Raw genomic sequence first — 12,677 nt, forward strand, 5'->3', positions numbered from 1 at the left:
CTCACCGACTTCGACATAACGAAAACCTAGCATTACTAAATGGACATATAAGTTGCCGTAAATGTTTAGAGGGCTATAAAGTATATAAATTATGTAAAGAAGTTAACGTTGATGTAGAATTATCGATTTCGCTCCATATCGTTAAAATAACATTTTTGAGGAAATGATTAACAAAAATGATTCGAAAATGTAAAAGATTTGTATGATCTTTGGTATGACAATAGCCAATCTTGGAAGGTGCGACCTCGGCCGACGGGTTATGAAAAGTGTAAATTGGAAAGCGGGGTTTAAACGTCGAGCCTCGAGTTTATGAATTCGGCTAACGAAATAAAAAGGGTTTTAAAATGAATTGATTTTAAAGTAAAGGATTTCTAAAATACAGAACTAGATTCGATAATTGGTTAACGTTAAAGATAAGTAAAAAGTGAATATATGTTATACCTTACGTAGTCGATCAGAGTTTAGAGATAATTTTAGAGTTAGGCCGTAATCCAGTATGTGAAGGTATTAACGAATGCCTAATGATTAGATTAGTTTACTTAAACACATTTCACTTCATATAAACATTAGAGTTTTAAAAGAAAATATATTTATTTACAATCATGCCATTCTAGACTACTGCAGATATTTAGAGTTTAAAATATTCTTTCCATACTTTTATCCAAATAAACTTACGAGAAGTAAAAAGTTCAGAAGCCTTTCATTCAAATTCAATTTCTATTTCCTGAAAAATTGGAGGAAAAATGGAGTTAATTAAAAACTGAGTGAGATTATATTATTACTAGTAAATATTAAGCAAATTTGATTACGAATATAAGATGTTTCATACACTTTATCCTATTAGGAAAAAATTTAAACCCTAAACCTTAATGTGTGTGTGTGTATAAATATATATATATATATATATATCCACTATAAACCTTAACCAATAACCATTATTCTTTGAGGCATCGATAGCCAATTTGATGTTCTTTTTTGTTGATAGCTACAATTGAAACACTTCATTTTTACTATCGATAGCTATGCCAAACGATATTCTTTTTTGTCGATAGCAATGCCAACCTACATCCTGCATCGTCGCTATGCCAACCGATGCTTTCCATATCACTCCAATCAATTTCTTATGAACCATTCCTTAACTCAATTGTGACTAGTGCGTACATAATCCTACTGCCGCTCAATTGAAAGCTAGTTGCATTGGATCCATATCAGCATTTAAAACATTTCAAAAACTATAGACATACACTTTCATGAAACATTTTAATATTTAGAAAATAAATATACTTTGCTAAATATTTAAAAACAGTAACATAAATTCACAATACTCCCTAGACTATCAGATATTTCTAATGAGCTGAAGGCTCTGTTTTAATTTTCAGATGTAAAGCAAGGCACGAAGCTGGGTTGTAATAGAAGGACTAACTTTAAAGGAAATGGAAAGTAAGAGGATGAACGGTGGGTGAAAGATAATAGAGGGTCTAAAACCAAAAAATTAACCACTAAAGTACACAGACCAGGTATGGATTTTGCCCTTATTTGTAATTGTAAAGGTTAAAAGGGACTTATTTGTCTTATTGTACAAAGTTCAAGTATCTAAATTGATCTTTATATTTATAGATGGTGAGAGGACTGAATAAAGTCTACCAATAAGGCCAACAAAGTATACCAATAAGGCCAAACCAAGTCTTCCATTGTTCTTATCAAAAAAAAAAAAGTCTTATCTTGCATCAAAAGCACAACCACATATAGATTTCCTTTGTCCATTTACTTGAAAAGACATTTTAAAAAAAATTAATAACATTGACTTTATATTCTCATATTAATATATTTATATTTTTTTGGTATATATAAAAAAAATACAAATTAAAGAGAATAAAAAAAAATTACATTTAACAATTTTCAATTGAAATAAACTATTTTAAAGGGCTGATCTTTTTTTAACACCAAACCGTGTTTTATCAGTATAACCAAACCTTTCAAAAATCGTCAGAATTAACCATTTTAGGATATTCAGAATCTTTTCTAGCCATTTTTTTAATTTAACCCTAAGTTATTACATGCATGATTAGTTTAAATGGCCAAAAAAATTCTGAATATTTTTAAATGGGCTAATTCTGACGTTTTTAAAAAAATTGACTATAACTAATAAAACACGCAAAAATGTAGTATTGAAAAAAGATTAATCCTATTTTAAATAAATTTTTTAATATCAGAATTGATCAAATAGAGTGCAACTTCATATACTTATAATAAAATACAACCACATATGACTATAAAATGTAATGAATAGAATATTCAAAAAGCAATGTTAATCAAATATAGACATGAAAAGAAAACAAATAATTTATTATATGACGTAAATTTGAGAGGCAGAACTGGTTATGACAATTGAAATTTGAAAGAGATGGTTCCAGCAAGGACCAAATTCAATAAAAAATAATAACTTTTGGGCTTGTTGAATTGGAAAAGTTTTAAAGGACTTAGTTGGAATATTGTGCAAAGTTTAAGTTTCTAAATGGACCTTTATTTGTGCAAGTGGCGAGAGTGGAATGAAGTCGACCAATACGACCAAAACAAGTCTTTCAAATGTCCACATTACGTTAAAATGAAGTCTCCCATAACTAAGAAATTATGATAATTTTTTGATATTTAAATCCAAGTTGTTCTCATCAATGAATAAACAAACCCATGAAATAATTTCTTCCAATTTTCCATCTTGCAAAACCAATATATTATCTCAAATTAACCTCATAAAATGCGGATTGCTGTTATTATTATCCATCTCTTGTCATTTACCATGACTCGTGCCGGTGCTGCTACCAATGTCACGGATCGACTAGCTTTGCTCGAGTTCAAGGCTAAAATAACCAATGACCCTCTCGGTGTCATGAGTTCGTGGAATAGTTCGCATCATTTTTGCCAATGGTATGGCGTCGCATGTGGGCGTCGACATCACCAGAGAGTTACGGAGTTAAATCTAAACACTTGTAAACTTTCAGGTTCGATATCACCACATATTGGAAATTTAAGCTTCCTAAGAAAATTGTATCTCGCCAACAATAGCTTCAGCTACGAAATTCCTCCGCAAATTGGTCATTTGCGTAGAATGCAAGTTATTTCTCTTTTCAATAACTTACTTAGCGGCGAAATTCCTTCCAACATTTCTGCTTGTTCTAATCTTGATGTTGTGCAATTATATGGCAACAAGCTGATCGGAAAAATCCCCGTAGAGCTTAGCTCCTTGACGAGTTTGAAAGATTTGTCTTTGGGAGGAAACAATTTAGTCGGAACTATCCCTCTATCGATTGCAAATCTATCATATCTCGAGACACTCTTCCTGAGCCGAAACAATTTGCATGGATCTATACCTCGATTCATAGGTCAACTAAAGAATTTGAGGAATTTAGCACTTGGTGGTAATCTTTTTTCAGGCACCATCCATTCTTCGATCTTTAATCTCTCTTCGATTCAAGTTCTAGACGTGGGGGGCAATGATATACACGGAACACTTCCGATGAGCTTAGGTGTCTCTCTTCCATATCTCCAATTCTTTTCCATTAGTAAAAACCAATTCATTGGATCCCTTCCATCTTCACTTTCTAATGCATCAAACATAAAAGTTTTTCAAGTCAGCCAAAATAAACTTACAGGAAATTTACCTTCTTTTGAGAAGTTGACAAAACTGTCAATTCTTTTGCTTGAAATCAACCATTTTGGAAATGGGAAAGATGATGACTTAAAGTTTCTACATGGCCTGGCTAATGCCACTGCTTTAAGAGTACTAGTTTTCGGCGTTAACAAATTCGGAGGGAAGCTATCTGAAAAAATTGCCAACTTTTCACAAAAACTCGAGATTTTCACCATCGACAACAATCAAATATACGGAAATATCCCGACAGGTATAGAGTTCCTAGTAAACTTGAATCTTTTTGATGCATCAGGGAACAATCTCTCAGGTATTATTCCTTCTAGCACCGGAAAGCTCAGTAATTTAGCAATACTTTCTTTGTCCGAAAATAATTTTATTGGAAATATTCCATCATCTTTAGGAAATTTAACAAATTTGATTAGAATTTATTTACATGACAATCAGTTTCAAGGTAATATCCCTCCAAGTTTGGGAAATTGCAAACAGTTATTATTGTTTGATCTTTCCAACAACAATCTTACTGGTTTGCTACCTCCACAAATATTTGAAATTTCTTCATTATCATTAGGACTTGATTTATCTACAAATCGTTTGCATGGTTCTATTCCTGACGAAATCGGAAACCTAAAACAGTTGGGAACACTATATCTTCAACACAACTTATTGTCAGGTAATATTCCAAGTAATCTTGGCAGATGTGTAAGTCTAGAGACGTTGATCATGAGCCGAAATTTATTTCAAGGGTTGATTCCTTCTTCTTTAAGCGCATTGAGAGGCCTTCAAATCTTGGATCTTTCGTACAACAACATTTCAGGACGTATTCCAATTTTCTTGACGAACCTTAGTTTATCAAAGCTGGATCTTTCGCATAATGATTTTGAAGGTATGGTGCCAGTTGAAGGAATTTTTAAGAACGCAAGCGCAATATCAATAGTCCGAAACAATAGATTATGTGGTGGCATAAATGATCTTGGCCTCCCGACATGCATATCTGATAAAGAATCGAAAAGGAAACAACGACGAACTGTAATCTTAATAGTTTCAGCTATTATGGGAATAGTAGCATTAGTACTTGCCTGCTTAGTTCTCTGGTTTTCAAGAAAGCGGAGAAAACATTCAGCGTCGTGTGATTCTGAGAAAGCTAATTTATTGAGACTGTCTTATCAGCATCTCCTTAAAGCGACAAATGATTTTTCTTCGGACAATTTAATTGGTTCAGGTGGATTTGGGTCTGTGTATAAAGGAATTCTTGAGCAAGATGGAGGTGTAATTGCAGTGAAAGTGCTTAATCTTGCGCGTCGAGGAGCGTCAAAAAGTTTTCTAGCTGAATGTGAAGTGTTAAGGAATGCCAGACATAGAAATCTCGTAAAAGTACTCACTGCTTGTTCTAGTGTTGACTATGGCGGCAACGATTTCAAAGCTTTGGTTTACGAGTTCATGGATAACGGAAGCTTAGACGATTGGTTGTATCCGACTCATCATCCGAGGAATTTAAACATTGTTCAAAGATTGAATATTGCGATTGATGTAGCTTGTGCACTAGAGTATCTCCATTGTCATTCTGGAACGATACCGATCGTTCACTGTGATCTAAAGCCAAGCAATGTCCTTCTTGATAAAGAAATGACTGCACATGTAAGTGACTTTGGGTTAGTCAAATTCCTTCATAAGGAGATGATTCGTCCTACTTCAAATCAGTCCAGCTCTCTTGCAGCTATTGGAACTATTGGTTACTGTCCTCCAGGTAAACATTATCTCCAAATTTTGTAAACTATTTTATTCGTCTTCAATTAAAGTCTATGATTCAGGTTGAAAGCTTGAATTGTACCAAAGTATCATATGTTAATTTGGTATCGAAACTTCAATTCGTATCAAAATGGTACAAAACATCGACAAGTTTTTCAAATCAAAATTAGTTTTTATGACAATTGTTTGCAGTATGTTTTAAGAAAATATTTTCATTTAATTAGGCATCTCGTTATGTTAGAACTAATATGGTAAGTGATGTGACAACATATGATATAATGAAATAAATTTGCACCTTCGCAAAATAAACACGCTAACCTACTGCGTTGAATATATTCTAGAGTATGGCTTGGGAAATGATGCATCAACATCGGGCGACATATTCAGCTTTGGCGTACTTTTGTTGGAGATGTTCACAGAAAAGCGACCAACGCACGACATATTCAAAGACGGACTAAGCCTTCACAGCTTTGTCAAAAGAGCCATGCCCGAGGAAGTGATAGAAATTGTAAATCCTACTCTTCTTCAAATGGAGGAAGCGACATTGAGCCATTTTTATTATTCCAAGAACATTATACGAAAAGATAAACTCGTTGAGTGCCTGATATCAGTATTTGAAATTGGAATATTATGTTCTTCTGAATCACCGCAAGAGCGTTTAAATATTGGTGATGTTGTTATTCAACTCTCTTCTATCAGAAACAAACTACAAATGACTACAGGTAATTAAATAATGTCATCTTCTTGTTCAGTTTCACTATAAAATTTGTGCTCAAATTATGCCAAGCTACCAAAATCTTTTGTGTATTGTTTTTACCTCAGGTTGATTATGGATGGACATAAAATGCGATCGAGTTGATATAAAGCATGAGATGTCTATGGAGTTCTTAAATATTTTGGTTAGGACAATAAGCCAGACTTGTAAAACAATGTAATTGTTAGTGTTACAAATAGTATTGTATTAATCTAAAATTGTTATCTTATTAGAAAATGTGTAATAAAAGGCTAACTATGATTTTAATAGAAGTCCGACATGGTAATGGATTCTGTCTTTTGTGTTTAAAATGAGGAAGAAAAAGATTTTAAAAAATGTTTGTTTTGTGCAACAATAAGTTAGTGAAATCTCGAAGGGAGACGAAAATGGACAGAAATGAAGCGAGCGTTATTAAATCGGGTTTGTGGAAGGAAGCTAGAAATGGGAGGACAACTAAATGAGGGTTATTTATCATATGCATCTCAACAGATATAACCTGACAGAGTATTGTCTACAGAGCACAAATTCTTTGATTATGGCTGAAATGATACTTGCACCGACTAGTAGGTATATTCGCTGCCGATGCAGTTATGTAAGTATCAAGCTTATGAAAGAAAGAAAAAAATATATAAAACTTGATCTCGTATAATGCTTTCGGGAAGGTTTAACAAACTTGGAAAAAACTGTACAAGGAAGAATATAAATCGGGGAGGCCAGGAAGTAAGTACAATGTGGGCATACTGCTTAAATGATAGACCCCAGGATTTTTCGAGCTTGGAGGAAACTCGATAATCTACAATCTGCCAGCGCCAACAGCAACAGGCTCGGTAGCTCTGAGAGCTATCAATTGTATCAGCAATGTTTTATGCGAGGTTAGGTTAAATTTCAGATGGTATATTGCGAGGGCTATCAGAAAATTCTGGAATTAAACGCTTCAAAACTCTGCCTTCTTATCCCTTGCATATGCCCGTAATTGCTGTTTGAACACAAATTACGGGCATATGCAAGGGATAAGGAGGCAGAGTTTTGAAGCGTTGAATGTTCAACTTCCGTAATCAATCAGTTTTTTAGCTAAGAGTTTACCAAAACCTTTGGCAATAGGCTTGGTCAATTTCTCTAGTTGGACAATAATTTAAGTATCAGTCAGATACAAGTTTGATCAAGGATACAATTCAAAGTTGGTAAACCAGTAAAAAAATGAAACTGATTCTGCAGTTATAATGCATCCTGACGACCCAACTTTCAGACATTTTCATTGACTGAAATCAAAAGCAGCAACGCACATGAATAGTTATAACAAGAATAGTTTGTTTTTTGATCATAATTTACACATATTTTATATTTTATAATTTTTTTAAAGATCAATAATATTGATGATTTTAGTTTAAATTTATAAAATATTTAATTTTTTATATGATGATATATATTGGAAAAAAAAGTTAACAATCAATAAATATAGAAATACATATAGAATAGAAGTATTGAAAAAAAAATTATAAAATAGAAGTATAAGATCTTTAATTTTGAATTAATTTTTTTGAAATTATTTTTAATGAAAGGTGACGCCCGTCATGCCTAGGCTGACGTGAGCGTCCGTTTAGGCATGACGTGCGTTAGGTTGCTTACGCATGCGTTTACAGGTACAAAAAACGAACGTAAACTGTAATAAATTAAGACTCCCATCTATTTGGTGTAAACCGTAAAAAAAATTGAACACAAAAGATAAGGTGTTTATGTTCAGTTCATGTTCATCGAGCTTTGAACGAAGTGTTCATGTTCGGTTCGTTTAGATTTTATAGTGTTCATTTTCAGTTCATGTTCAGCGCGTGTTCATTTAGCCGCTAAATAAACAAGTTCGTGAACGAGCTCACGAACGAGCTCGATAAGTATTAAACAAGCTCGTTCACAAACAAGCTCGCAAACGAGCTCGATAAGTATTAAACGAGCTTGTTCGCGAGCCCGCTCGTTTAGCGGATAAACGAACGAACACGAGTTGTTAAACGAACAAATACGAATATGAGCTGAATAAATTAAAAACAATCTAATCGAGTTCGTTCACGAATTAATATGAGCTGAATAAATTAGAAACATAATTATATAAATTAATTCAATTATGAATTAGTTCGCGAACACCTAATTGAGTTTCTAAACGAGTTGTTCCTGAACTATATACGAGCTTGTTCACGAACTCTTAATCGAGCTTGTTCATGAGCTTGTTCACGAACTCTTATTTGAGCTGTTCGTGAACGTAAACGAGCCGAACACCACTATGTTCATGTTCGGCTCGTTTATATTAACGAACATAAAACTAAACTCGAACTCGGTTCGTTTAGAATACGAACAAACATGAACCGAGTTGTTATCGAGCCGAACACCGAGCTGCTCGCAAATGGCTCAGTTTGTTTACAACCCCTAAGTAGGTGCGCACGCATATTTGATGTATTTTAATATAAGTATATCTATATCTATATCTATATCTATATTTATATCTATATCTATATCTATATCTATACTTCTATAAAAGCACGGATGGGGGGGATAAGCAAATTTACTGAATAATCCTTTTCAGTTCACTACTAAATAAAAGTTTTATAGTCATTAACCAATTAATTATTTAATTAATCACTATTGTAATTAAAGTCCTAATTAGAATATGTAGCTAAATTATCTCCAATTTAATTTTTATCATGTAAAAATTAACTAAATTGTCTCCAAATTAGTAGAAATACTTATTTTTTAATTTGATTGAACTACAAAATTAAAATACTATATTTGGTCAATATAATATTATTTAAATTTCTATCTTATTATTTTTAAAGATATTATTAATAAAATTAAGTTAATTATTTAATTATGGTTATTATAAAACCAAAATAAGAATAAATTCAGTATGGAAAAAATTTAATAACCGAATATATTATATTTACTTTTACAATTTTTTTAACTAATTTAATATTAATTATAAATAAAAAGTTGATATAATTATAATAATATGTTCATTGACGAGTTATGTTACGAGCCACATACATAGCACGTAATGCGAAACTAGTATGTTAAATATTCGGATATAGTAATTTTGATTCTTTAATACGGGTGGTATCTGAAAAACTTAATATAGTTTTCTGTGGGTTCAGTACAGTTCAATTCGGAAAAGTCAAAGGTTGTTAAATTTTTTTAAATTTTAAATAATTTCAGTTTGGTTTTCAACTTGAATTCAGATATATTTAGGATTCGCACAATTCTATTAGCGAAACAACCTCTATAATAAAAAAGAATTAACCAGTCGACAATATTTAACTTCTCTTGATCCTTTTTATAATCCAACCTTTCAAATTGTAGTCTAATTTGGATAAATATATTTATTTACAGTCCACTAGGCATTATATATATGTAAACAATTTTTTTCGACTATTTTTCATTCATAAACATGCCTCACATTTTTTATTGAAAAATACTTATCAAAATGTGGTTACAAATTACAATTGACGAAATTAAAAAAATTGATCATAAACAATAAAAAGTGGCATTTCTAAAAAAAAGAGAGTAATTTAGTACATATAATATGTTCCTATCAAAATTAAATCAAAATTGACGTTTTTAAGAGTGTTTATGTACAACAAAACAATACATATTTGCGATAGAGAATTTTTAATTATTATTTATTTTTTTAATCATCAAAATTTTTACATGTCTAATATATAATTGGTTTGTTGCACGAATGACATAGCGCAACAATTGCATTGAATAATATTTTTTAAACATTAAACCATAAATAAAAAGAGTCGAAAAAGTTAAGTATTTTTGAGTAATTAATCCAATAAAAATCTAACAAAACTAAATTTGCATGAACATGTTGAGCATACACCCACAATAAATAACAAGTAAAATAAAATTCTATTAAAAAACAATGAAAAATGCATATATGAACTCCGTTATACATCTCTCTACAACAGAAGGAAAATATTGGAATCATAAAGATGACAATTAACAATGATGAATAAGATCTAATAAATTATGGTTTAATTTGCTGGAGGAGCAAAGCCCTTCATAATGTTAACAGAAGTGTCTGATGACATAGATGCACCACTAGTGGCGATCCATAAATATTTATAAGGTGAAAAGACTTTACCGAAAGTTATAAGATGGACAAAATTAATAAATATAAATTTTAAATGGACAGTGCTATAAATTTTAAAGTGGAAAAATACTATTAACTTAATATTTTTAAAAAAATTTAAAATAATAAAGTGATCAAGTGTCCACCATATACTCTTTCTAAGGCCGCGTCCCCGCCTGTGCACCACCCCTTGATCCAGTTGTTTGACAATAATTTGAACAAGCGCTCGCACAAGTATCCGACGTTGCATCCGTCTGTTGCAGACATGAAGGCATGCATTGCTTTGCACAATCTGTAAGTTCCTGTGCTTCATTATGGAATGGCAATGCAAATATAATCATCATTACCATGCAAATTTTGAAGGAAATAATAAATTGGTTCTTGAAAGCCATTTTGTTTTTGTTTTTGCTTAATTTGTTTTTGTAAGTGATTAAATTGAGATGATTTGTGACTTATAGAAGAAAAATAATGAGCAAAAAAAGGATGTGTTTAAGAGATAATAGCTGAGGTTGTCATGGAGGAAAAAATGCTTTACCACTTATACAGTCAAGTGGTTAAATTTAGCCTTTTATTGTCTAAATAAGTAAAATTTATTAATTAATTAGGCTAATAATATAGAAACTATTACATATTTATCTAAAAAAATATATTAGCAAAATATACTTTAACAAAAAAAGAAACAAAAAAAAGATACATCATATTTTATTCATTTATTTGTTTTACTATCTTTAGTTAGACATTTTTATTTTTACTCATGTACTATAAAAAGAAACTATTTTTTAAAAGTCATAATCATATTTTATTCTTTTCTTTCTTTCTTTCTTTCTTCTTCTTTTTTTTCTCTCTTATAACAAAAGATATATTTTCTCACTAAAAAATGTTATATTCTACTTCGCAATTTGATTATAATTATTTCGATTCAGTTCTGATTCAACTTTAGAAGATTTTTCTTTACTCATGAGTAGTATAATCATTAATTTCAGTTCCATATTTTAAAAAGTACTCGTAAACTCATTTTTACAATTTTTATTTTCTCTTTTTCTATCTAAAAATGTTATCTTATAACTCGTGATTTGAAATAAATGATAGAACACCACAAAATCCAATATCGTTGAAAAGAGGAAGACCACGCGGAAAACCTATTAAAGTGTAATAGCTTCATTCCTTTACGTTTACATACACATTTATTAGTTTCATTTAATATCTTACTGACTTATGAATCGAAGTGAATTCGGGGCCCATATATTAGAATATGAAGAACTTTGAACTAGAAGAAGAAGAGAGATTTGATGAAAAGATTAATTCAGTAAAATTGAGAATTATTCTAAATGAGTTTTACAATGCATAAAGCATGTTTTTATATCTGACTTTACATTCCACGTGTTCTATTCTTATTGGTATCTCTTATGCAAATACAACGGCTATTTGCTTATTAACTAACTTAAACAGAAAATACATATGCTGCATGCTCATTGGCTGGACTTTATCTGTTCTTCAATTCTTTTCTTCTGAGGTTTATAAAAACTGATTATCTCTATTATCCCCCATGGATATCATGAATGCCCAGCTTGCTTACAAACTGCAGAAACTGAGATGGAGGAAGAGGTTTTGTGAAGAAATCAGCTAATTGTTGAGAAGAACTGACTGGGAACAGATGAATCAAACCAGAAATGATTTTCTGTCTCACAATATGACAGTCAATGTCTATGTGCTTCGTTCTCTCATGGAATACTGGATTATAAGCAAGATAGCTGGCTGACTGGTTGTCACAGTACACTGAAGCTGGAGCTGCTGTATAAATTTGTAAGTCTTTTAGCAGAAAAGACAGCCATTGTACTTCACATGTTACATTGGCCAATGCCCTGTACTCAGCCTCTGAACTTGATTTAGAAACTGTAGCTTGTTTCTTTGTTTTCCAGGAGATGAGTGACTTGCCAAGGAATATGCAATATCCTGATATGGACCTTATGCTATCAGGGCATGTAGCCCAGTCTGAGTCTGAGAATGCCTTCAATTCCAGACTGTTAGAAGAAAGGAAGACAAGACCTTGACCAGGTGCTTTTTTCAAATATCTGAGAACTCTTGAGATTGCTGCATAATGAGTCTGTGTTGGGCAATCCAGAAACTGAGACAGCTGCTGAACTGTATAGGAAATGTCTGGTCGAGTGCTACATAAGTAAATAAGCTTCCCAACCAACCTTCTGTATGTTGTAATGTCTATAAAGGGAGCTCCATCTTCCTTTGTTAGTTTAGTTGCTGTAATCATTGGTGTTGTAGTTGGGTTGGACCCTATGTATCTTGTCTCAGTCAACAAGTCAATAGTATATTTCTTTTGACATAAATTTATACCGGATGTTGTTCTGGCTACTTCTAATCCTAGAAAGAATTTTAATTTGCCAAGATCTTTTATT

At 31.8% G+C, this 12,677-nt stretch overlaps 1 protein-coding gene across 1 annotated transcript; it reads left to right on the forward strand.

Annotated features, from left to right (window-relative positions):
- The first annotated feature begins 2,668 nt into the window (after positions 1-2,668).
- Positions 2,669-6,421, forward strand: LOC126661366 (probable LRR receptor-like serine/threonine-protein kinase At3g47570). Its single transcript, XM_050355199.2, has 3 exons — positions 2,669-5,393; positions 5,737-6,117; positions 6,218-6,421. The coding sequence occupies exons 1-3, from the start codon at positions 2,756-2,758 to the stop codon at positions 6,220-6,222; spliced, it is 3,024 nt and encodes a 1,007-aa protein (XP_050211156.1). The 5' UTR covers positions 2,669-2,755; the 3' UTR covers positions 6,223-6,421.
- The last annotated feature ends 6,256 nt before the right edge of the window (positions 6,422-12,677 follow it).

The sequence above is a fragment of the Mercurialis annua genome, linkage group LG8 (assembly GCF_937616625.2).
Source record: "Mercurialis annua linkage group LG8, ddMerAnnu1.2, whole genome shotgun sequence".
NCBI classification, from domain to species: domain Eukaryota; kingdom Viridiplantae; phylum Streptophyta; class Magnoliopsida; order Malpighiales; family Euphorbiaceae; genus Mercurialis; species Mercurialis annua.